Genomic DNA, 27,695 nt, shown 5'->3' with positions numbered 1-27,695 from the left:
AATCCTTTGTTAGTTTAGAATCTTGGAATTCACTATTACATACAAATGTTTAGCATTGCAGGAGATCTTGCACTGCACAACACAATACAAAAGATCATGACAACAGCATACCTTAAAGGCAATTTGTAATGGGTAATAAACGTTAGTCTTGCAAGCAATACCCACGTTCTTGTATTAATTTAGAAAAAATGTCAAACCAGTGATGTAGTTATGTATTAATCAACACTTGATATTGGATAATCTTTCAAAGCTATATGTTATCTCCTAGTCAAAACAGCTGATAACTTGAACAAATGAACTATAAATTACGTACTTCAAAGCTAAATCTTTTCATGTTAAATAACTACCGGTAATCCTGATTCCAGTTCCTGTAGAAGTGAAATAGACTGCAAAAATTTGAAAACTACATGCAATTATTTTGAATAATCTTCAAATATGCAAGAATATTTCCAGGAACTTGTCTTTCTTAATTCTCCTACAAGAATTCTGCATCTTTCCACATCTGTGTATTTGAAATTGGGTGTTTGTTAATTGTTGACTTAGCACCTGCAACTCAATTAATTATTGGCAATCTTTTCTTTTGACTTATTTTCTATTTGGTAATTCTGATTATGTGTATATCTTTCATTAAACTGTAAATCAACATTTTCACAACCAGAACATTTGGAAGGAAGTATTAGGAAATGTATTGGTCTTATCTTGGTTGAGGGTTAGCAGGTTAGAAGTTGTAATAATCTTGTACCAGTAGTTTAAATTGGGAGATTGGTTTTAGTGTCTTGAGGAATAGTATATCATCCTGAAAATAAGTTCAGTTCCCACATGATGGCATTAGCTGTAGAGTGAAAAATGGATCAAACGTGTAAACACATTGGAGGGACACTGTCACAGTAGCATTGGCTGAATAAGACCAGTTTGCAGTGGTAATGCACAAGAGCAAAGAACATTTTGGACAACAGTTAATGATGGGGTGTAGAGTGATGTTCTCCAAGTACAGGAAAACTGTAGGATGAAATTTTCATGATAGGAATAGGAATGAGAAATATGGCACAGCTCGCTCCAGTCACTGCAGTCAATTTTGTCAAACTTTCCCAAGCAATGACCTACATTCTTATATAATACAAATTTGTTGATTTCAACTGGATTAACTGCACCCCGTCTCTAACAAAAACTTTAACCCTGCATCAGAGACTGACACCTCAACTTTAAACTGGCTGAACTTGTGAGGTGTAGGTAGGTAGAGGCAGCAGGTTGGTGGTAAGATGTGATTTTAAAACATACTTCATGACTACTTATTTTAAATAATTTAAGAAACCTCTCTGATAACCTGTGCTACATTTCCCTTCCCCTGCTGCTCAGGCTTGATTCAAGATCATGCTTTTGGGAAAAGTGACAACGAAAAGGGAGAGGGTATTTTAAGAACAACACACACAAAATGCTGGTGGAACACAGCAGGCTAGGCAGCATCTAGCCTGCTGTGTTCCACCAGCATTTTGTGTGTGTTGTTTGAATTTCCAGCATCTGCAGATGTCCTCGTGTTAGGGTATTTTAAGGATTTTTTTTTCAGTCCTGACCTACAAGTTAAAGCAGTTGCTTCTTATTTTCCCAGGTCATTGCTGATGATCACCTTATTATGAATGATCTCACCACAACTAGATTTTGATCTGCAACTTGACACAAAGTTCACACAAAATATAAACATGGTGCAGACAACAGCCGCAGTGAGCATCATATTACACTGGGGGAGGGGAGGTGAAAAAGATGGAAACTGTTCATGCTTTTGGGTTTTTAATTGCTTTTTCCAACAGTGAATTGTGAAACTAATACCTTTTTAACACTGATACTGCTAAATTTGAAACAACATCTTCAAAATTTGCCATCTGTAGCTGGAAAATCACTGAAAATTCAAAACCCAATGTCAAGAGGCAGATGATGTCAATCCACAGAGAATACTTTATTTGAGTGAAGCAAAAACCTTGGGACATCTGTAGCTGAAGTCCATCCTGATGCTGACATTCCTATACAAGAGCCTTGCATTAATTAGGGGTGACAATTTCAAATACCAAGGGTCAAGAGTCCATAAACTGAAGCCATTGTGATTGTTCATGGACATTTCTGGGATTTTTTAAAAGTGTAACCTTTTTGAGAAATTCTTCAGGTTATGTGGTAGTTTTAGTCAGAATCAGGCAGCTTGCAATCAATTACTGGCCTTAAGAATGTATTCTTACATTCTCAGTGAGCAGCTGATTCTTATTGTGCCTGTGAAATAGCTGCATCATGTGGCACTCTGGCCAATTTCTCACACATCTACAACTGTGTGTAATTGTGGGCTGATATTATTCAAGCCATGTGTAACGGCCCCAAGATTGTTTCCCCTTAGTGTTTTATGGGCCCTTGACGATGGCCTCTGCATGCCTGTTGGTATCTCTCATGAGCAGTATTCTTTCTTTGTGGGGACAATTAGAACAGAGCTCCTGCAGAACTTCGTTATTCACAGTAACCATGGTATTCTTCCATCTGTTTAGAGATTTACAGGGATAAGGGCATGGGGCATGGCTGAGGTTGAACTGTGTATCACTGGTAGGAGAAAGAGAGAAGGATAAACTAGCTACATGCCAATGTTGCTGTTTATCTGATAAAACTAAAGATAAGAATGATTCTAATTAAGTTTATAAATTACTTCATTTTCATTTTTAGAATCTTTTTATTGGTACATAATCTTCTACAACTATAAAATGATACAAAACTTCAACAGATTAATATGTATTCAATTAATAAAGCTGAAAAAAAGCTGATTGTAAAATATTAAAATGGAAAAAAAATTATATATAGGAAAAAGGGGAAAAAAGAGCCCCATCTAACTAGGGAAAAAAACCCCACTAACTACAAAAAAAAAACAACCATTAGGAATCAACCCCCCGGAGCAATACGTTTGACCATCATTTAAATATTTAAAAAGAGTCAACAACTGCCATTTCATATTTATAAAAAAATAAAATTGGAAGGAAACCATATAACTTAATTCAAATTAAATGATAATTTAGATGTAAAACTGAAGTAGCTACTTTGTCACATATGTTCTTCATTAAAATCATTTTGGAAATCTTTATTTTCTACAATTTCTAAAGCTTTGAAAATTAATTTACAACCTAATAGATTGACTGTTCTATTTGGAATAGTTCCACATCATATTCAGGGTATCTCATCTTCAGATCAACATGTAATTGCATTTGTTACACTATTGGCAAGAAGGGCTATTTTATTAAAATGGAAAGATATTTCTCCCCCTACATTAATTGAATGGTTTTCTCAAGTAATGTTATGTCTTAGTTTGGAAAAAATTAGAAGTAGAACTTTTGATCCTCGATTTGATTTTGAGAGAAGATGGGGTTCTTTTGCCAAATATTATCATTTAATTTGAATTAAGTTTGTAAATTACTTTAAAAAAAGATAGTTTTACAGTCACCTTTACGAATCAAGATAGAATTCCTTCAATTGGAAACTAAAATGAAAACGTATTTGCTTTTGTGATTTTATTTTCATGCAATATATTTTAAAAACATTTTTCCACTTTTTTCAAAGTATTTTTTGAGTTTATTAGGTAATTCTTGTTGGAATTGCCTCAGCAAGTAGAGTTTCTTTAGGGATGGCTAAATTATCTTTGGGGACATTGCTGCTGGAATTAACAACACAAAGATTAACTACACAACACTTAAAGTATCACACTGCTCTGCCTCTGCAGTGTCCCAAGAGCAGAAAGATTATTCTGTTTTTTATTGTAGGCAACAGGAGAGTTTTAAAACTTGATTACCTGAAAGCTTGCAGTAATAAGGTGAAGAAAGTTGGCATTAATGCCAAAAATGCAGGGTTCTTCCAATGGTGCAGGGATGGGAGCAGAGACAATTATTTAATCATTGGAAGAAACAAAAATGTGACTTAAATAAAGGTGAGACTTCAAAAAAAAATTAAAGTGCAGATAGCCTGAGAATTGTGGGCATGCTGGAATGTATGGCACTACTTGTGGCTACCCGCAGCACAACTACAGGTGGGTTGGTTGTTAACGAAGTTGATGCATTCAACTGTATATTTGCACACATGGTAAACAGATTTGAATTTTGTATCAGTGACCAAAGAGTGGTATCTGTGCAAGAATTGAGGCCTTAAAATCTGGTTATTACAGGTTGTGTTTGTGCTTGTGGAGAGTGGAAAACACATCTTTAAGATGGAGCCAGTGGCCAATGCAACCAACGGCAATGTCCTGCAAGTAGTTTACAAAACTACTACTACTACTTTTAAATATGATTCTGATACTAAATTGCATGCAGTTATAGCCTGTAACTTACATTTTGTTGATGTGTTTTTGGTCCAACTGAGTGGTCTGGTGCTTTTGCTGTCTCTGGGGAAATTCAGTGAGATTAAGAATAGAGTGTGCGGCCAAAAGGCAAAGTGTGAACCCATAATCGTCTCCAGTACTTTTTGCTGATTAAAGCGTTGAGCAAAATTGAAATCAAGGACGAGAGCAGAAGCTGAGTGGGTGTTCAGTGCTGTCTGCCTGTGTTAAACTAATCTCCCTCTTCCTTTCCCTTGGTGCTGCCAGAAAAAGGTGCAGAAGTCCCATGTGCAAGGTTTGATGGGCGCGGCTGTGAATTTACTTTTGGATGACTGCAGTTCACGCTACGTGTGTTTCTGGATTCTGGTTACTCTTTTTGCTCTTGTGTGAGTTGATTGGGGTGCATCAGTGTGGACGGGCTCTGCAGCCTGCAGACAATGATGACATAGTGCTAGTCTAAACTGTACACCTCTGAGCCATTTTAAGTACTTTGTGGTTTGATTCTTAATATTCTGTGTGTATTCGCTCACATTTTGCCATTTGCGCAGTTGGTTCTTTATTTGCACGTCGGATGTTTTATGATTTTGAATGAATTTCCTGGTGTTCCTTTGTTTTGTAGCTGCCCGTCAGTGAATGATTCTCAGGGTTGTATACTGTATACTTTGAGAATAAATGTACTTTTAATTTTTGCAAATCATGAATAAAGTTTTCAACAGATCCACTCAAGGATGCATGATATCATGGAAGGAAGAAATAGCTGGTATTTGTGATGGAAGTGCTCCAAAAAGTTGTCTTGGGGTTATATGGGATATTAATCCTAAATGGACAGTGGAATCTGAAACCGGAAGGAAAGCTTTTGAAATAGGATTATCCTATAATATGAATGGGGTGGGCTAGTGAGGTGAATTTTGTCAGTCTCACAGGAAAATGAATTCTTCATCTTACCAAGACTACACTGATATCAAGTACCCAACTGTACTAATCCATATTTTTAAATCTTTTACATTCCCATTAGTTTCCCAGACTCTTATCACACACCTGCACAATAGAGACAATTTAATGTCTCATAAACTTGTCGATAAGCAGGTCTTTGGGATATGAAGAGTCCAGAACACCCAGAGGAAATCCATGGCAGACTCGGAAAATGTGCAAACTCCACGCAAGCAGCACTTGAGTTCAAAATTAAACTTGGGTCACTGGAGCCAAGAGGGAGGAGCTCAACTGTAATCTCCACAATGTTACTTTAGCTATTTTTAAACAAGTAAACTTTAAAATTTTTCAAATTCTATAATTTTACAGCCAGATCTTTGTTCTGTTAGTGGGGTGGAGTCATGTCTCTACCAAAGGAGGTGTATGGAGATAATTCCCTTCAGTAGCCTGCAGGTCACCCTTGTGCAAGGTGTAGCACCTATTGAGCACCCTGAAACCATGGCAGCAGATGGTAGGTGTATCACAAGTCCTGGCTATGTGACCACTGATGCCAAGCAGGCAAGCTCTGAAGAATATTGATAATGGCTTGGGTCACCTGTCTTGTAAAGAAGTCACTGCCCAGAAGAAGGCAATGGCAAAGCACTTCCGTAGAAAAAAAAATTGTCAAAAACAATCATCGTCAAGGCTGTGATCGCACAATTCATATAATGATGATTTCACTACAAATCTAGCATAGCATAGTATATCCTCAGCCAGTAGCATGCTTTCTGGGTTTTAGACCACTGTGTTGTCTTATGAAAAGTGATTCCTTTTATCTCTTAAACTTTGGTAAATACAGGCCAAACTTCCTCGATCCCTTTTCATTGAATAAGCCTTCATTCCATGGATTAATCCTGCAAGTTTCCATCATTGCAGTAGCCATTGTCTGAGTGGACAGAGTCAGAGTGGTGATCTTGGCTTTAGTTCTGAGGCATTAGTTGAAGAAAGCAAAAAAAAATCTCTAGGTTAATTTTTATCCTTCCCTTCTTTACATCTGCTCAGCTAGGACAATAGAGATGTTAGGCAGGATAGTTGAAAGCTCCTCTTGCAGGATGTGGGAAGGCAGGGAGACTGCCAGTATCCCTGATGATTACAACTGCAAGAAGTGTATCCTGTTGCAGCTTCTAAAAACCTGCATTAAGGAGTTGGAACTTGAATTGGATGAACTCCGGATCATTCAGGAGGCTGAAAGGGTGACAGGTAAGACATATAAAGGTGCAGGACGCAAGAAAATGTTTGACAGTCAGGAAGGGGAAAGGGGTTAAGGAGCCTGTGCAGAGTACCCCTTGTGGCCATCCCCCTCAACAGAAGGTATGTTACTTTGGGTACTGTTGGGGGAGGGGTTTAACCTATCTGAGGAAAGTTACAGTGGTCTTGTGTCTTGGAGACAGAAGAAAGGAAACTATGGGTCAATTAGTCTGACTTCAGTGGTTGGGAAGATGTTGGAGTTGTTTATTAAGGATGAAGTTTCAGGGTACTTGGAGACAAATGATAAAATAACCCATTGTCTGCATGGTTTCGTCAAGGGAAAGTCTTGCCTGACAAATCTTTTGGAATTCTTTGAAGAAATAACGAGTAGGATAGACAAAGGAGAATCGGTTGATGTTGTGTAGTTGGATTTTCAGAAGGCCTTTGACCAGGTGCCAGACATGAATCTGCTTAACAAGCTTTGAGCCAGCTCATTGTATTACAGGAAAGATTCTAGCATGGATAAAGCCGGGACTGATTGGCAGCAGACAAAGATGGGAATAAAGAGACCCTTTCGGTGTTCCACAGGTGTCTGTGTTGGGACCAATTCTTTTTACGGATTTGTCAGTGATTTGGATAATGGAGTTAATGGCTTTGTTGCAAAGTTTGTGGATGATATGAAGGTAGGTGGAGGGGCAGGTAGATTTGAGGAAGTAGAGAGGCTACAGAAGGAACTTGGACAGATTAGGAGAATGGGCAAAGAAATGGCAGATGAAACTGTTAAACATGGTCATGCACTTTGGTAGAAGAAATGAAATGGCTGACTATTTCCTAAATGGAGAGGAAATACAAAAAACTGAGGTGCAAAGGGACTTGGGAGTCCTGTGCAGGATTCCCTAAAGGTTAATTTGCAGGTTGAGTCTCTGGTGAGGAAGGCAAATGTGGTGTTAGCATTCATTTTAGGGAAACTAGAATAAAAAAAACCAAGATGTAATGCTGAGACTTTATAAAATACTGGTAAGGCCTCACTTGGAGTATTGTGAGCAGTTTTAGGCTCCTTATCTAAGAAAGGATGTGTTAAAACTGGAGAGAGTTCAAAGGAGGTTCACAAAAATGATTCCAGGATTGAATGGCTTGTCATATGAAGAACATTTGATCGCTCTGGGCCTGTACGCACTAGAATTCAGAAGAATGAGGGGAGATCTCATTGAAACCTATCGAATGATGAAAGGCTTTGATAGAGCAGATGTGAACAGGATGTTTCTTATGGTGGGAGAGTCTCTTGGAGGACACAGCCTCAAAATAGTGGGGCATCCTTTTGGAATGGAGATGAGGAATTTATTTAGCCAGAGAATGGGGGGTCTGTGGAATTTGATGCCACAGGCAGCTGTGGCGGCCAAGTTTTTGGTTACGTCCACACTAGAGCGGATAATTTTGAAAACACTGGTTTAGCGTAAAAACAATAGGCGTCCACACTATGTGTTTTTAAAAATATCTGTCCACATTAAAACGGATATTTCGGCGAATCTCCTCCTGCTGCGCATGCGCAGGACACATCTGCGAAAACAAGTGACATGTTTGGTGTTGAATCTTGCCGTGAAAGACTTGCTGCACATTTGTGCAGTGACAGACTAGAAAAGCTTAAACGACGGACAGCTGTTGGCTCTCGCGCAGGAGAACTTAAAAGTAAAAAAAAACAAATACTGGAGCGTATGGAGGCAACCGACAGGGAGTTCACGGACAGTATGACCCAGCTGACGATAAACATTGAAAAACTGACAATCTCTGTTGCATTAATAAAGCCCCTTGTTAAATGTATAAAACATGTCTGCATCAGTATTATCTTGTATTTTCATACAATGTTACATTAGGCTGTTACACATCTATTGTCAGAGAAATACTTGCACAAGTAGGTAAACCACCTTCATATGAGCAAGGACAGAAAAGAGGGCAAAGTGAGTATACTTATTTATTCAGTAAGTTATGGGTCAAAGTATTTGGATAGTACATTTTCAACTCTTCTGGCTTCGGTCTTGCTGTCGTGTTGCTGTCTGTTCTGAAATTGTTAGGTTGCGTTCAAGAAAACAATGAAATGACACCATCTGTTATGGCACGTCATGACAGCGTTTTTAAATTTCTCCGGTTACCCCGTCCACACTGTTCCAGCCAATCCGGCATTTTCAAATTTACACACCCTGGAGAGCGTTTCTGAAATTCTCCGGTTTTGGGGGACAAAAATGCCGTTTTGTGGATGGAGGGTAAAAACGAAGAGAAAAAGCTTTGGTTATGGATTTATCTGGTGTAGTGTGGAGGTAGCCTTTATGTCTATTTCAGGTAGAGGCTGATAGAAAGAGCACATTTTGGCTCGGGCCCTGTACCTTTTCCATGTTAATTGCCCAGCCCCGTCCCCCTGAGGGATCAGTTAGCATGTGAAGGGCTTCTGAGACAGTGGTTGGAGGAGGATATTGTAAATGTAATGGGCGATTGACACCTCGGGGAAAGTTGGATGTTGTGTAAATCGCGGGAGATGAGGCCATGGCAGATAGTGGGGCTGTGGACATAGCCTTGGGGTAGGTGACAAAAGGTGTACAGTCGGTCCTCCTTATCCGCGAGTTCCGCAAACCCAGAAGTGCTCTTCTAGCACTTGTTGTTTGAGCATGTACATAGTTTTTTTTTCTTGTCATTATTCCGTAAACAATGCAGTATAACAACTATTTTACATAGCATTTACATTGCATTAGGTATTTTAAGTACCGAAGATTCCGTACTACAGAGCGCACCTGATTAAAAGCCGCAGGCTCTAATTTTAGAAAGAAAATCAATTTTGTACTTGTACAAGCCGCACCGGATTTTAAGCCGCAGGTGTCCCACGTTGTAATATGAGATATTTACACAGAAAGATATTACACGTGAGGATTTTTTAACTTTTAATTAAATCCGTATGGTAACATAAACGAATACATATTGCAAATGCTTTTTTTTCGAACCGTGCCTGTAACACGGCTACTTTTAAATATACATACGTATCGGTAACACACAAATTACGTTGCGTATACTTTTTTACTGAACAGTGCACGAACAACATTCCAATATCTCCTAACGACTGGTAAAAAAATATATATACTGCAGCCTACCAGGAAAAGTTATTGATCGCCTTTAACTTAAAAGCAGCGTTCTCGCGCGGGTCTAATGTGCTCCCCCCACCTTTCCGTTTATCACAAACCGGTATTTCCCACAAGACGCGGCGAAACCGGATGTGACGTCATAGCATCCCGGGATGTAGTACAGAAAACAAATATAGTTAAAACACTTCTAACTTTAACTAGAAAATGAATTACTAAGCGAAAATATTATAAACTAAATAACTGCCATAAAGGCAGCACAATGCTTTTCTTCGAGTGTTTTCCATGTTGATGAGGGTGAGTACAAATGACTGATTTACAATAATTTAATTGTGAAAGTGCGCTTGATTTATCGTACAATTTCATTGGACCTCTGTGAACTACTCATCAATTTTATTGGTCTACTGTTACGAGGCAAAATGTTTTTGGCGGCATGAAAAAAAACCATGCATTAGCCGCACTGTAGTAAAAGCCGCAGTGTTCAAAGCTGTTCAAAGCGTGGGAAAAAAGTAGCGGCTTATAATCCGGCATCTACGGTAATCTAGAGATGATTTAAAGTGTACAGGAGGATGTGCGTGGGTTGATTGAGATCAGAAGAAAATCGGAAATTCTCTTACTAAGTAAGTCGGAACAGGTACATTTGGTATTATTTACCGTCAGTTAGTCAAACGTTTGTCTTAGTATATAGTATATATTTTACCTTTCTATGCATATAAAATGCTTAAGAATGTATGTTTCAGCACCGGGAGGATCAAAAACCCAAAACCCAATAATTAAACCACTGCATTGCTTAGTAAAAATTGTAGCTTTCATTGGAGCAGGGCCTTTCTTACTTTATCCTTTAAAATTGTTCCGATCGTTGACTGATGTAGCTTAACGCTTTTCCAATGACCGATGGCGTTTCACCTCTTTCCAACCTCTTTTCACCTCTTTATTATTTCCACTTTATTTTCAATCGTGATTATTTTCGTGAACAAAAACACTGCAGATTCAGAGCTGCTCTGCCAGGTCCTAATGTTCAGTGCACTGAGACAGGTTAAATAAGGTCTGGGGTTCCACTGGGTCCTAAGGTCTACTGCATTGAGATAGGTTGAATAAGGGACTTGAGCATCTGTGTTTTTTGGTATCTGCGAGAGGTCCTGGATCCAATCCCTTGCAGATAAGGAGGACAGACTGTATTGTCTGTCATCCCAAGCAAATGCGAATTAGTCCTGGCTATCTTGATGCGAGGGATAGAGAAAAAGGCATTAGTGAGGTCAATGACTGCATACCAGGGTTCATGTGGACGTCCGGCGATGTCCTCAATGAGGGTGACAATATCGAGTACAGCGGTGACGAGGTGGGGTGCAGCCTTGTTTAAGTGCCTGTAATCAATGGTCATCCGCCAGGAGCCGTTCTTTTTGCGGACAGGCCAAACGGGGCTGTTGAAAGGGGAGGCTGTACGTCGAATAACTCCTTCCCGTAGTAGGGCTTGAATGGAGTCTGTGATTTCTTGGTGTCCCCCTGGTACTCTGCATTGACAGTTGCAGATAACCTTGGAGGGTGGGGGGACAACAATGGGATCCCACTTAGCCACCCCAACGACAATAATGGCTTGCGTGATGCCGAAGGTGAACTTGCCCCTGTTTGAGGGGACTGTCCTTTTAAAACATTGATCCCCAGGATACATTCTGGGGAGGAGGCAATAAGGACTTGTACAGGTTGTTGGGGGGGGGGATGGTTGCCTATGGCTAGGCGAAGTGTGACCTCCCTGGTGGGCAAAAGAGAGCCCCCCAACCTCCCTATTTGCATGTCGGTGCCCCTGCATGCGGCAAGATTGCCTGGGATGATGGTGTGCTGGGCGCCTATATCGACAAGTGCCATCCACCTCTGCTTGTTTCCCTTTCCCCAATGTACTGCGACAGGTTTATGTGGCCTCAGGTCCCCTGGGCGGGAGAGGACGAGAGAGCAAATACGCCAGGGGCCCTGGCCTTCATCCTATTGGGGGGGGGGGGGGAAGGTCTGCCACCCCTTCGGTGAGGCGCCTTGGTGGTGGAGGTGGGACATTTCCTGTCTCAGGAACTCTGAGTTCTGCCTTGAAGGTAGGTGAGGCAGTTTTAGGTAAGGGAGATGCAGAGGGTAGGTTGATGTGGGGATGGTCTGGCTGGGCGGGCTGGGGCGTTGGGTTTGGTGGCGGGGCAGATGGTGGTCTTATTGTAGCTAGTTTTGTTCTGCAATGCTCCCTCCACAGGGCATAGAGGTTCGGGGTGGAGATGCCATCTATGCTGTCATGGTCCACCCTTGCACACAGCAGGTCTGTGTACAGCTGCCTGTGTGTAAAGTGGGGAGGGATAGTGTTTGGAGCCCTTGCATCGGTCTTGTGGACCTGGGTGGGTGCCCCCCTTTGCATATATTCTAATCCCTCTAGGAGGGTGATGGAATCCCGTATGGTCCTACCGCTGGCTGGTGCCATGAGGGGCAGAATGACTGACTTCAGGTCGGGGTGCGCAGTAATGACCAGGTATCCTGCTAGGGCACCGGTCACTCATGTGTTTTCGAGGAAGTTGTGGTTGCAGGCACCTTGATAGATGCTGTTGACCAGTGCCCATTCCATGATAACCCGGGTGCCCTCACTAACCATACCCCATTTCGGGCACCTGTGTAGATCCCACTCCAGAAGAGTGGGATATCGGGCTCTTACCACGGTCACTACCTGATCCCACATGGTAGTGCCAGCGCGGACTTCTGTTTGTGGCGCCCGCAGCGCATTGTTCATGTTCTGCTGGTCAGAGAGGCTTCCTAGGGCGAGGCTGAGTTTCCCCCCTTGTCCCACAACTGGAGCAGCCAGGTGGGTAGGTGCTTGCCTGGTTGTTGGCAGTACTGATCCGTCAGTTGGGTCAGCTCCTTGGGGGTGATGTCCCGGGTCTCCATGGTCTTGGAGTGACCAGGGGTAGGTCTGGCTGGGCCCCGCTCATCCCCTTCCTCCCTGCGGTGAACCTGGGACCGTGTGGTCACGGGTCAGGCATGTTGGAGCTCGGGTGAGAAGGGGGAAGGGTGGTTGTGGGACCTAGGCTCCTCGGGCATGCCCTCCTCGTTGCTATCCAGCCAGATGTCCCCATCCCCCAGCCACGCGTCCAGCTTGTCACCAGGCTGGACCAGGGCTTGAATCTTTAGTGGGTTCGGCTGCCAGCCAGACCGACGGGCTGCCCGTGCCTGCTGCAGTTGTATGAGTCTGCAGGTGACCTCAGTTCCCCTGACCTTGAGCTCCTTGGCTCGGGTCTGGGCAGCTTGCGCTGCCTCCTGCAGCGTGCAGCAACGCTGCTGAAGCTCTTCTAGCTCCTTGTCCTTCTGACCACATAAGTTCTGAACGTGGTCAGTAATCCTGACCTGGCGTCTCAGCAGGGACACAAACAACCAAAAGGCACCCCTTTGACTCCCCTTGGCTTTGGGAAACCCTGATTCCTTAAGAAGGGAGATCACGTGGTGGCCCAGCTTCTCACCACGGGGGTCTAACTGCTCAGACCAGTCCACTGGTTTCCCGTGGTCTGCCAGCATGCTGGCCAGACTCTCAAATCTCTCTCAGACTCTCAAATTCATCGGTCCACTCAGGGATCTTATCTTATTCTGGGTGCCTGCACTGGCTTTCTTCCCCAGAACATTCTCCCCAGTGCTCTGTGTCCAGCCAAGAACTATGAGACTCTGCGCTCGCAGCACCAAATGTTGTGATGGAAATAAGACAGTTCTTTGGGTCTCAAAGGCAAGGGCTCTGGACACAGTTTTAATAATGGGTTTATTTACAAGGGGAGAAGAGCTTGGGAACAACACAAGCAGCTACAATATTCGCACAAATGCACTTAGAATAGACGAGTGTGGGAAAAGTCAGGTCAGCAGTGTTATGATACGGCAACAATGAATATAGAATTGAGACAACTTTTTTATAAACAAATAAAACATTTATTAAATACTGCTCAATGAAAAACCAAAAGTAAACAAACAACTAACTTAACTGGAAGTTAATGGCTATAAGGCAACTTGAACAGATCTTAGTGATAAATGCGAACACAGTTCTTAAAAGTAGTAAATGCAAAAGTCCAAATGATTTACACAGTCAATTAGGAGAGACTTTCCTGAAGTAACGAATTCCTTGACAACGTGACATTACTGCTGATCCCTGCGGAAATATGCCTTGCCTGAAGGATTTACGACGAAGGAAATAAAACGGCTTAAAGGCACTGACCTTTCCTTGGTGAATACCGCTGCATCCAGCTTTTTCTGCTTTCACAATGCAGGAGCTATCTTGGATGCAGGTTACTAATTCCTTGAACAAAGATTAAATAAGGTCGATCCTGTATTACCGCCGATGACACCAACTTGACTCGATCCTTCAGGGTTTTCTGCACTTCAATAAGTGTTCACTCTCCAACTGGACTGCAAAGGTAGGAATCAAAACTGGCAGCGTTGTGGTGAACTCTGCCGGCAATAACCTTTGACTTAAGATAGAAAGTAAAACTCCACTTTAAAACAAAACTGTGTCATGAGATGAATACGCAACATAACGGAGTCACTGACAAATTAAACCACAAACTGACCTGCATCACAGCAAGACTTTCCCCTTTTATACCTGTTGAAACAGGCCATCACATGACCTCTCACTGGTGGGAAATTACATCACCCCACCATCTCAAGACCATTACATCATGCTCACCAGATACTCAATTACATCATGGTCATGTGTCAGTCACAAGATACCCACGGAGTATGTAACAGCAGTACAATACACCGGAAAACGGTGTGGGGACAGTGTACAGGTTACACATACAAGCAAGGGAAAAGTAACTATGATACCCACCAACCCTTGACCTGGGCAAGCACGGTTCTCTGCTACAGGGACAACATTAAACGTTCCTAAACCCTATTCAATGCATGGCTCACCACGTGTCTTCAGCCTGGAGTGAAGCAGGGTGGTCCCTTGAGGATGGCAAAAGAGAGTGAGCCAAGCACATGTAGCACCCTTTATAGCTCGGGGCTGGAGGGTCCAGCCCAGGTGATTCACCCAGTGGGGTCAACGGCTTGGTGCTAGATGGGTTAATCCAATTAAGGTGGCCAATGGTTAAGTGTGCATTGACTAGTTGGGAGGGGCGAAATGTTGACTTGCATGTGATGTGCCTTCTGACCAGGTGAGGGCAGTACTGTCACGTGACAGGCACAACTCTCTGGATACAATCCTTTATCAGGACTGAAAATAAAATATTGACATGGCAGAGCAGACTTGATGGGCCAAGTTTCCTAATTCTGCTCCTATATCTTATGGTCTTAAGTTTACACAGCATTGATTAGAAAGCATGTGTTTTTCTTATTGATTGGTACAAGTTTGCCAGCCTGAAAAAGACTGGTAATTACTATCTTCTGTCCTTTAACTAATCCCCTATCCTGGCTAATATGTTACTCTCGATTGTTGGCCCTTATTTCATCTAACAACTTTTTATGTGGTATCTTGGGTTTTGGGAAAGTCAGATACTCACATTTACTTTTGTGCTCTTTATTTGTCCTGCTGTTTACATCCTTAGATTTTCTCTTCAATAAAATAAAGCAATGCTGTTTCGGCTTAATCATGCTTTACCAAATGCTTCATTGCCATTGCCTTAATATTGGATTTTCAGTGTACTTTTATCAACTGTAAAGTGGCTTCCAGTTTCTCTTTTGTTTCCTCACCTACCATAAATAGCAATACTAGAATACTCCCTCCTGATCTTGAACGTTTCTAGATTCATTGCTGATGCACGAACCATCTTAAAAGACACACTTTTAGAATACTAGGACGCAGGTTGTCAGGGTATTCATTGATGTTTGTTTCTCCAGCACTTTTCACTGATAATAATTGTCTTCAGTCAATCAATGTTATTACACTGTTTTGGCTCTGTTTCTGATACATTTATTATGTATCCTGCAAAATAGTTGATGCTTCAGCAATTTCTTTATTCTCCATAACAAATTAAGCTGCCTCTATTGCCCATGTTTATTTTTGCTACTATATTATATGGTTGTAGAATCTCTTGTAATTTTTTACATTATTTTGCTAATTTGCACTTCTATTTTCTCCATCTTCATCAAGTTTGGTTAATCATACTGCATCCTATGGCTTGTCCCACTATATTTGACAGAATTATCAACTTTTTTAATGGATTATTGAATGGTGGATATGCTTAGGTAACAAAAGAATGGTATTGTTTGCTTGTTCACCCGAGCTTGTTTCTTCACTAAAATTTGCTTAATCCATTCAGCTGCCTCTCAACTCCATTTACCTGTACAAAATGCTGGTGGAACACAGCAGGCCAGGCAGCATCTATAAGGAGAAGCACTGTCGATGTTTCGGGCCGAGACCCTTCATCAGGACTCAACATTATAGATGCTGCTAGCCTGCTGTGTTCCACCAGCATTTTGTGTGTGTTGTTTGAATTTCCAGCATCTGCAGATTTCCTCGTGTTTGCTCCATCTACCTGCTTTTGTTTTCTAAACCTTTGAACCCTTACCTACCAATCTGGTTTTAAAAATTTCAAATTTTTTACCAAAGCTGTTTTGGGGTAGAGGCTCTTGATTTTATACTCCTTGTGGTGTGATGCTTTCTGACATAACCCCGTTTTATCTGTCCGCTGCCTTAACCCAGGCATTCCTTCCAGGGAATGTTTTTCCATCTATTGCTCTTAAACACATCACATTTTTTTCATTTTCTTCTATTCCAGAAATTATATGCCTAACCTATTGTTCCAATTTAACTCTTTTAACTCTCTACCATTGTGGTAAATCAACATGATGCAAGGCTAACATATACACAAAATGCTGGAGGAATTCAGCAGGCCGAGCAGCATCAAGGCCAATATATCTTTCCTGAACTCAGATTGAATGCATTAGTCTAAAAAGGGACTAATTAGAACTCTGTATAGTTGTCACATAACTTAAGCCCTTTGAATTACTGACCACAGATAAAGCCTGTCACTCTATTAGCCTTCCTCATTTTTGTAGCTGCCCACATGAATTTAGAGATTTATTGAACCAAGTGCAGAACTCACTACTTCTCTACTGTTTTTAAATGCTTAACATTTAGAAAATATTCTCACCTGTCTTTTTCTTGGATCTAATTTCCCATATTGAACTCAGTTGCTATGGCTTTACTGATTTTCTTAACTTGAAGCATCCCACATAGAAATTTTCTATTCCTGTTAACATTTCCAGGGCTTAAATTTATTTCAGAAACAGTAGGGTAATTTTTAGGGATACGAGACTAGATACATTATGGGAAATCATCGGGTAATTGGTTACATATTATTGTTAAGGCTGTGGAATTAATTCTTTGTTTCTATTAAGGAACAATTAGAAATGCATTAGCTGAACAGAAAATACTTCCATTCATTGAACATACAAATTGTAAATGACAAATTTATCAATAGGCTTCAAGATCTTGGCCTCAATACTTACCTGTGCAATTGGATCTCGGATTTCTTCACTTGCAGACCTCAGTCAATTCAGATTGACAATAACGTCTCCACCACAATCTCCATCAGCATTGTGCACTATGCTGTGAGCTTAACTCCCTGCTGTATTCAGTTTATTCTTATGACTGTGAGGCTAACCACAGTTCCAATGCTATATTTAAATATGCTTATCACACCACTGTCATTGGCTGAATCAAATCAACACATAGGAGGGAGATTAGTGACCTGTGGTGTTCCACAGGGATCTGTTCTGGGACCCCTCCTCTTTGTGATTTTTATAAATGACCTGGATGAAGAAGTAGAAGGGTGGGTTAATAAGTGCTTGATAACACAACAATTGGAGGTGTTGTGGAGGGTTGTCAGAGGTTACAGCGGGGCATCAATAGGATGTAGAACTGAGCTGAGAAGTGGCAGATGGTGTTCAGACAAGTGTGAAGTGGTTCATTCTGGTAGGTCAAATTTGAAGGCAGAATATAATATTAATGGTAAGACTCTTGGCAGTGTGGAAGATCAGAGGGATCTTGGGGACTGAGTCCATAGGACACTCAAAGCTGCTGTGCAGATTGACTGTGTGGTCAAGAAGGTATACGGTGCATTAGCATTCATCAACTGTGGGATTGAGTTCAAGAGCTGAAAGGTAATGTTACAGCTGTATAGGACCCTGGTCAGACCCCACTTGTAGTACTCAGTTCTGGTCACCTCACTACAGGAAGGATGTGGAAACTATAGAAAGGGTGCAAAGGAGATCTACAAGGATGTTGCCTGGATTAGGGAGCATGCTTTATGAGAATAGGTTGAGTGAACTTGGCCTTTTTTCCTTGGAGCAATGGAAGATGAGAGGTGAGATGATAGAGGTGTATAAGATGATAAGGGGCATTAATCGTGTGGATGGTCAGAGGCTTTTTCCCAGGGCTGAAATGGCTAACATGAGAGGGCACAGTTTTAAGGTGCTTGGAAGTAGGTACAGACAGAAATGTCTGAGTGCGTGGAATGGGCTGCCAGTGATGGTGGTGGAGGCAGATACAATAGGGTCTTTAAAGAGACTTCTGGATAGGTACATAGAAAAATAGAGGGCAATGTGGTTAGATAATTCGAGGCAGTTTCTAGAGTAGATTATATGGTTGGCACAACATTGTGAGCCGAAGGGCCTGTAATGTGCTGTAGATTTCTATGTTCCATTAACAATCTGGCTGAGTGGTGACACAACAATAACCTCTCACTCAATGTCAGTGAGACCAATGAGCTGATTATTAATTTCAGGAGGAGGAAACTGGAGGTCTGTGAACCAGTTGTCATCAAGAGATCAGAGGTGGAGAGGGTCAGCAACTTTAAATTCCTCAGTGTTATCATTTCAGAGGACCTGTCCTGGTCCATTATGTAAGTGCAATTATGAAGAAAGTATGGCATGCTTCTTAGTTTTTGAAGATTTAGTATGACATCTAGAACTTTGACAAACTTCTGTGGTGTGGTGAAGAGTATATTCGCTGGTTGCATCACGGGATGGTGTGAAAACACCAGTGCCCATGAATGAAAAATCCTACAAAAGGTAGTGGACACAGCCCAGTTCATCACATGTAAAGCCCTTTCCACTATTGAGTACATCTACACAGAGAGCTGTCACAGGAAAGCAGCATACATCATTAAGGACCCTCATCACCCAGTCCATGCTCCCTTTTTACTGCTGTCATCTGGAAGAAGGTATTAGAGCCTCAGGATCCACGTTGCCATGTTTAGGAACAGTTATTACTCCCTCAACTATCAAGCTCTTGAACCAGATGGGATGACTTCACTCGCCCCATCACTGAACTGTTCCCACAACCTATGGACTCACTTTCAAGGACTCTTCATCTCACAATCTCTATTTATTGCTTTTTTTCTTTCTTTTATATTTGCACAGTTTGTTGTCTTTTGTACATTGGTTGTCTATTTTGCTGGGTGCGGTCTCATTGATTCTATTATGTTTCTTGGATTTACTGAGTATGCCCGCAAAAAAACAAATCTCAGGGTTATATATGGTTACATAGATGTACTTTGATGATAAATTTACTTTAAAATTCAAAGAGTTTTGCAATTAAGCAAATGCCTCCTCAGTGATAGTTATGCAAAGGTCCAGAGACATTTTCAAATATTGGATCTGGAGGAACTCTGATCTATACTTCTGTTTCCTGTATAATTGTGGCTTCTTGAGTAGAACAAAATTTTATGATACCAATATACCTGAATTTAGATAGTACTGTCTCCTTTTTTCTTTCTTTTCCCTCTCCGCTTACTCCTTTAATAACAGCCTTGGGGTGTTCATGGGCCTCATTAAAAATGACTCAAAATTTATTTGCCTCTGTTGCTTCCTTCTTTACATTACTTTCCTGAGATTTGTATCCAAAACTTTAAATATTCTATTAATAGCCACTCTTGTATCCCATAAATTTAACTTACAACTCCCATGACCATGTTCAGACTGATTAATAATCACCGCTCAGCTTCCCTTCCTGGTGTCCCTGCAAATTTAACAGGATCTGACAGGATTTAAAAATAATAGTGGGGAGAAGCTTGGTTGAGATTATTGCAACCTAGTCACTTATTCAAAGTTGGTATGTGAACAAAATACATAAAATGTATTTGTGCTGTGGGTTATTGATACTTGCAATGTGTTGCCACTTTGGATTGGTTAGACAGAGGTTATTGTACCTTTTAAAGGAAAAATGTATAAATATTTGCAGTGGAGAAATAGGGCAATAAGATTTGTTTCAGATTACAGCTGCTAAATGTGTGATGGATGAAATAGGTGCACTGTGAACTTCCATAGTGGCCTGCCTTGCTCATTTGTATTTGTACAACCCAAAAAAAGGATTGCACTAAGAAAACTTCTGCTATCAAGTTCTGAAAGATTTCGAGAGGAGAGCAAAGATTTAGCTGGAAGTTGGTTTCTAGGCTTTACATATTCAGTGCAAACCCTTCAGCTCAACACACAATATGGAAATTTCTTTGAAAGGCAGTATTGGACTTGCCTAAAATTTAGTAACTGATGTACAGGCAGTCCCTGGGTTATGTACGAGTTCCGTTCCTGAGTCCGTCTTTGTCGGATTTGTACGCAAGTCGGAACAAGTACATCCGGTATTATTTAGCGTCAGTTAGTCAAACGTTTGTCTTAGTATATAGTATATATTTTACCTTTCTATGCATATAAAACACAGAAACGTATGTATTCCAATAATTAAACCACTGTGTTGCTTAGTAGATAATTGTAGCTTTCATCGGGGCAGGGCCTTTCACATGCTCCATTATTCTCATTTTATCCATTATCCTTTAAAATAGTTCTGATCGTTGACCGACTGTAGCTTAACGCTTTTCCAATGACCGATGGCGTTTCACCTCTTTCCAAATGCCTTATTATTTCCACTTTATTTTCAATCGCGATTGCTTCCCATCAATGGAACAGAAACATTGCGGGCGGTGGGTCCCGAGCTCCGCCAGCTCCCAAGGTCCGCTGGGTCCTGAGGACCACCACACTGAGACAGGCTAAATGGGATAAGTGGGGGCTGTGCTGGGTTTAGTTATTTGATCCTCCACAATATTCCGTGTGGGAATTTAAACTGGAGGTGGCTGTTTTTTTTTTTTTACAAGGTCGAGTTGCGAGCTCGACATCAACCCCGCACGGATGGTATGGGAGTCACTGGATCGACATCAACCCAGCACAAGAGCGGTCTGTCACTAAATTGAACTCGGGAACCTCCGTTCTCGAGCCCAGCGCTGATCTCATTGCACCACCAGCCAACCGGAATGGAGGTGGGGTGGCGCGGGGTCAGGGTGAATCTTACTAAGAAAAATTCAAGCCAAATACAAAGTTAAACACTCAATACAGTGTCAACGGCAACGACTTAAAATGGCGGATCGCATTGCGATTTGACTTAAAATGGCGGACAGCATTCTCCTTCCTCGGTTTGTAAGTATGAGTTGTCTGTAAGTCAGACGTTCGTAACTCGGGGACTACCTGTACTTACAGCTAATTGCTTCCTCTTCAAGAACACAGAAATTATCCATCAAGTGTACCAATAGAAGTTCCAAGGGATGGATGTTTTTGTCTTATTTCAGCTATGTTTTTGCAAACAGTAGTTTAATTTGAATATCTGAGAGGGATTGGTCTCTCTAGATTTTTTCCAGCCATTTGGGCACTAAGCAGGAGTTTAGTGCCCAAGTGGCTGCACAGGAGTGATGAACTTGAAGTCTAACCATGATATTAACTGCATTTCTTGTTTTGAGTGGAGCAGGAAAATAATAGGTGGCACTGGAAACATTAAAACATTTAGGACAAAGTGGTTGTGGTCTTCGGAGATTACCTAACCATGATTTATTTGAAATTTGGCCTTCATAATCTACTTGAAATCGAATATAATGCCTCTTCAAAGAAGGACTCATGTATAATGTGGAACTGCTTGGCAACAATTGACATGGATCTGAAATTAAAACAGGTCTAATTGTAACAATTAAACCAGCATTATTCAGGACTCCTGTAATCTGACAGTTAAGCTGGAAACATATTTAGGTACAATATGTGAAAAATCCGGGCTATTAAAGGGTTCTGCCTGGTTGAGAGAACATTAATAATACAAAGATGCAGAGTGGGTGAGTGAAGAGTTCTAATATTTTGGACAATTTTCTGCAAATGCATTTTTTTGGTTAACAATGCTGAAATGTTGTTTTGTGTAAATTAACTATGCCTTTTGCATAATAATGATTAAATTAAAATAATGATATATTCTCTCTGTTCTCTCCACTTACTTTAAGCTGGAAAGTCCATACTAGCCAATATTGTTAATGGTTTGCTGTACTCAAGAACTGCCTATGCCATTTGAAGTTGCCATTTTGATTGTCATCCTGAGGACAACTTTCTTGACCCAGATATCCTCCTCAGTTATTGCTATTTTTCCTTCTACAAAGCCCAAACCTGGGGAGTAATTGGAGTCTATTCACCCATTTCATCTTTCATTCCTTCAATTTCTCTAGCATGTGCAGAAGGGTGGTCCAATTTTATTTTACTGGTAACCTTTTTCATAAATAAGGCTATTCTGTGTGCAAACCATTAACCTATTTTGTAAGGTCTTGTCACCATCTTCTCACCAATTTAGGCTCGTAAAATATTTTATACAGACTGCGCAGAAACATTTAATAAAATGCCCTTTCAAGTTCTTGCCTTAATTTTGTTTAAATCAAGTGCACTGCCTCCTTGGAGAAGTCAAAACATTTATAGTTATTTTATGCCACAGGACAGATACAGTATGGACACTAAGTTACCTAGCCTTCTGTCTACTTACCTCCTTTGACAGCTTTGAATTGAAGTTCCTCTCTGCTGTTTACTGTGCACCTGAAATACTCATTTCACCTATTTATAGACCTTGGTATACATATTATACCACAGAAATATTACAAGGTTATAGTGAGGACAGCAAATACTTAGAAACAATTTAATTGCTCTTTCTATTTTGATTACTAACTTTAATATTTTTTCATTTGTATTTGCAGTTTGTCTTTTGCACATTGGTTGTTTGACCGCCCTGTTGGGTGCATTCTTTAATTGATTCTATTATGGTTCTTGGATTTACTGAGTATACCTGAAAGAAAACTAATCTCAGGGTTGTATATGGTGACACACATGCACCTTGTTAATAAATTTACTTTGACGTTGAGAATTATGCTTGTAAATATTACTTTACACCAAATTAGTAGTCCACACTTTGTGTAAAGTTAGGCAAGTTTAGATCTTTTTGTGAGCATCTGAAGTATTTTTTTAGTTGAGAGTAAAATCAAATTTCTTTAAATTCATATCTCATTGTGATATTGGCATCATTTGTTGTATCACAACCCAATTTTACTTGCTGTATCTTTGTCTCACTTTTATTATACGATATAGTCATCAACCCTGAGTTTATTTAAGGCATATGAAAAAATATTTATGTAGAAATAGATAATTTATAAAGTCCTATGCAACTTCTTTATAGGGTTTGAATTAATTTGAACTTTATCTTTCCTTTCAGATGATCGCACTGATCTGCGAACCTGCCTTATCTGTGGAGACAGAGCTACGGGTCTGCACTATGGTATCATTTCATGTGAGGGATGCAAGGGCTTTTTCAAGCGTAGTATTTGCAACAAGCGGGTTTACAGATGCAGCCGAGACAAGAATTGTGTCATGTCACGCAAACAACGAAACAGATGTCAGTACTGTCGGCTGCTTAAATGTCTGCAAATGGGCATGAACCGAAAAGGTATTTTAGTTTTCAACACAAATAATGTTGATTAAGTATCAAACAAAAAGTATGCCTTAAATTGACTTAATTTCATAAAACTGATCAGAGCTTGGCTGGAGTTGAATTGTAAGGCTGACTCCCAGCAGATAGAAACATAGAATATAGGTGCAGGAGTAGGCCATTCGGCCCTTCGAGCCTGCACCACCATTCAGTATGATCATGGCTGATCATCCAACTCAAAACCCTGTACCTGCTTTCTCTCCATACCCCCTGATCCCTTTAGCCACAAGGGCCATATCTAACTTCCTCTTAAATATAGCCAATGAACTGGCCTCAACTGTTTCCTGTGGCAGAGAATTCCACAGATTCACCACTCTCTGTGTGAAGAAGTTTTTCCTCATCTCGGTCCTAAAAGACTTCCCCTTTATCCTTAAACTGTGACCCCTCGTTCTGGACTTCCCCAACATCGGAAACAATCTTCCTACATCTAGCCTGTCCAATCCCTTTAGAATTTTATACGTTTCAATAAGATCCCCCCTCAATCTTCTAAATTCCAGTGAGTATAAGCCTAGTCGATCCAGTCTTTCTTCATATGAAAGTCCTGCCATCCCAGGAATCAAGATGGTGATAAAGTTGAGCAAGTACAAAAGGAACACATTTCTTGAGAAATCAGCAACAAAAAAAATGACATTTAGATAGATAGATAGATACTTTATTCATCCCCATGGGGAAATTCAACTTTTTTCCAATGTCCCATACACTTGTTGTAGCAAAACTAATAACATACAATACTTAACTCAGTAAAAAAATATGATATGCATCTAAATCACTATCTCAAAAAGCATTAATAATAGCTTTTAAAAAGTTCTTAAGTCCTGGCGGTTGAATTGTAAAGCCTAATGGCATTGGGGAGTATTGACCTCTTCATCCTGTCTGAGGAGCATTGCATCGATAGTAACCTGTCGCTGAAACTGCTTCTCTGTCTCTGGATGGTGCTATGTAGAGGATGTTCAGAGTTTTCCATAATTGACCATAGCCTACTCAGCGCCCTTCGCTCAGCTACCGATGTTAAACTCTCCAGTACTTTGCCCACGACAGAGCCCGCCTTCCTTACCAGCTTATTAAGACGTGAGGCGTCCCTCTTCTTAATGCTTCCTCCCCAACACGCCACCACAAAGAAGAGGGCGCTCTCCACAACTGAATGACGCCAATCTTCTAAGGAAGTACAGTCGACTCTGTGCCTTCCTGCACAAGGCATCTGTGTTGGCAGTCCAGTCTAGCTTCTCGTCTAACTGTACTCCCAGATACTTGTAGGTCTTAACCTGCTCCACACATTCTCCATTAATGATCACTGGCTCCATATGAGGCCTAGATCTCCTAAAGTCCACCACCATCTCCTTGGTCTTGGTTATTTGTTAGTTCCAACTTAGTTGCTGCTAGTTTTGAAGTTTCAAAGATTATTGCTCTACAGGGAAAACCACTCACTGATGGAAATACGTTAAAGAACCATGGCTAGTATATGCTCCTTTCCTTTTTGATGGTTTTCCAGAAAAAGAAATAAAAATCAGCATATTAGGGATTTACCAGTGAGAAGAAACATGATAAAAGTTTGTAAATTAATGATGGGAACAAATGTAGCAGAACAGCTAACTATAGATTCTTAGTTCATGTAAATTTCTTTCCATTTTTCTTGATGTTACATCACCACTAGGCTAGCCAATATTTTTCAGTTTTGTTGAGGGTGATGAGATATTTGAAGAACTGGTAAACTTAGAAATGTTACCTGAACACACTACAGGGATTGAAATATGTGAGACAGTAGTTAAAAAAAAGTGTCGCCTTGGCAATTCAACCTTTCAAAAATAGTTTGCATGACAACTGATGGTGCACCTAGCATGAATTGTAATGGGGAAGGTCTTGGCCCAATGCATCCATGCTTTATTCCTTTCTATAGATGATGCCTGATCTGCTGAATTCCTCCAGCATTTTATGTGTGTCTGGATTTCCAGCATATGCAGAATCTTGTGTGTTTAAGATTTGTCCATTTATTTGTAAAATATGTTGGACATCCACTGATAGGTTTTCATTTTATAATCCATGAGGTTTGGTGTACAAAAGCTGGCCTTGAGGAACTGTAAGTAGCGAAAATTGTTACTGAGGTAATTTTTTTTCTGATTGTTGTGAGATAATTTCAGAATTTACTGAGTGAAGTGATTTGTTACATCAGATAAGGAAGCCTTTTGGCTCATGATGTTATGATGACTTTCTTCCAGAACTATTTGACTGACTGGCCCTTCTACTGTAGCCTTCAAACATTTTCTCCACTATATTTCTAACTCAATACACTATGAAGGTCACAATAGCACCTGCCTCCACAGCATCTGGAGAGAGTGCATTTTAGAATCTCATGCTGTTTTTAAATAGAAACTTTTCCTCATGTCACGCCTATTTTGTGCGTGTGACATCTAGACTATGTCTGTACAAAAGGAGCAGCTTTCCATTATCCACTTTAAACGTGGAGTTAATCTTTCTTTATAGTTGTCTTTGCTACTGTCGTTTTAATTTTTATTAACTTGTTGATCATGTAATCAATCTGGTTCTCATTGATGTTGACAACTCAACTCTTGAACAGCTTTTGTTTTTCTTTATCTTGCTGGTGCACTCTGCAATGCATCCTCACACCTATTTTCTTTTCCATCTTAGATTTTCTTCTTTTTGCTTCAACTCTTTAGTTCCCACATCCCCACTCAAACTAATTAAATTCTCTCAAACATCATCAACAATTCTGGCTTACAGAGGTCCTTCATCCACCCCAAAACAGCACCAAATCATTAGCCACTCTTAGATACACCATTTCTTTGGTCATGTATTCATCTGTTTAATCTTTTTCTGCACTCACTGTCACAGGACACTGGTAATGATCTAGAGATTAATATTTGTGAGTTTCTGATTTTACCATCCTTTCCTAGCCTAGTAAGCTGTCCACAGGACTTCGCGCTTCCTAGTGCTGATGACGTTAGTACCTATATGAATCACAATGTTCAACTGTCCTCCTTCAATAGTGGGGATAAATCCTGATGGTTTATTTTGGTCAGGTGAATGGCACAGGGGTAGTGTGTTGAACAGTTTGAGGGTAGCATTCAGGATGCATTCACTCTTACGAGGTCTTTAATCGTGCATCTAGGTCCATGTTACTTTATCTTATAGTGTGGAGTGCCATATATGGCTGCACTCAATTGCCTTTTGAACAAATATCTGGTTAGTATTATAGCTTTCTGTAGGAATAACTTTGTACAGGTGGCTCCTGTTTTTTGAACGTTCGCTTTATGACAGCTCGCTGTTAGGAAAGACCTACATTAGTACCTGTTTTTGCTAACCAAAGAGGATTTTCGCTTTTACGAAAAAAAAGGCACCCGCTTTATACGTGTGTTACCCCGAGAAAGATTACCTTGATTGCGAAGCCTTGTGCGGGCAGTTGTGCACGCATGCATGTATGTGCGCTTGTGTATATGTGCTGATTTTTTTCTACACATTGATTTTGGCTCACTGTCTTCCCGATTTTGATAAGTGAAACTACACTTTAGTACAATATTTCTATTTTATATAGGCTGTATATTTATCATATAATTCCTGCTTTTACTATATGTTCGTGTTATTTTAGGTTTTATGTGTTATTTGGTTTGATTTGGTAGGGTTTTTTTTGGGTCTGGGAATGCTCAAATTTTTCCCATATAAATTACAGTAATTGCTTCTTTGCTTTACGACATTTTGGCTTACAAACGGTTTCATAGGAATGTTCTATCTTCGGATAGTGGGGGAAACCTGTAAATTCTTATACCAAGCTTCTAGTGAAGTGAACAAAAGCCCTGATGTCGACCCTGTCCTTCCTGGCACCTTTCATTATGTCCCAGTTCAGCAAAGCCTACGGTAATAGGCTGTGCTCCCGTTATATTACAAGATCCGTTAAGTATTTCTGCAGCTTTAATGGGAACTACCCATTCATTATGTTGGTCTTCATATAGATGCATTAAGCAGGAACAGATCAATAAGCTTTGCCTAGATTTTGCCATTATGACAAGTTGCTGGCAAAAGTCGGTAGTTTCCTGAAGTGAAGTTAATGGGCACAGATCCTACATCTGTTTTTGGCTGCTTTAAAATTCAGCTTCATTAAATGTAATATTTTAGACAGAAATGGTTACTTGGATATCAATGCTTTCGCTGGCTTCTATAGGCAAAGTGATTTTCCTAGCAGCTTTCTGTCATGAGACAAGAGGCATTGTATTTTGCAAAGGGCCATCGCCAGTGTTTCTGCCCCAGGTGACTTTGTGAAGCAAGATTATTATCTATTATTTCTTTAGCAAATGTTCTTTTCTGTCAA

General features: G+C 40.6%; 1 protein-coding gene across 2 annotated transcripts in view; it reads left to right on the top strand.

Annotated features, from left to right (window-relative positions):
* LOC140731170 (nuclear receptor subfamily 6 group A member 1) overlaps positions 1-27,695 on the top strand; it is a 285,699-nt gene that overhangs the window by 167,585 nt on the left and 90,419 nt on the right. For both annotated transcript variants that reach the window (XM_073052586.1, XM_073052587.1), the window contains one exon: positions 23,105-23,335. In XM_073052586.1, the coding sequence (XP_072908687.1) occupies positions 23,105-23,335 (231 nt within the window). The remainder of the gene's footprint in view (positions 1-23,104; positions 23,336-27,695) is intronic.

This window comes from Hemitrygon akajei, chromosome 7 (genome assembly GCF_048418815.1).
Source record: "Hemitrygon akajei chromosome 7, sHemAka1.3, whole genome shotgun sequence".
NCBI classification, from domain to species: Eukaryota; Metazoa; Chordata; class Chondrichthyes; order Myliobatiformes; family Dasyatidae; genus Hemitrygon; species Hemitrygon akajei.
Note: the sequence above shows the minus strand (reverse complement) of the source record. Positions and strands in the feature narration are given on the sequence as shown.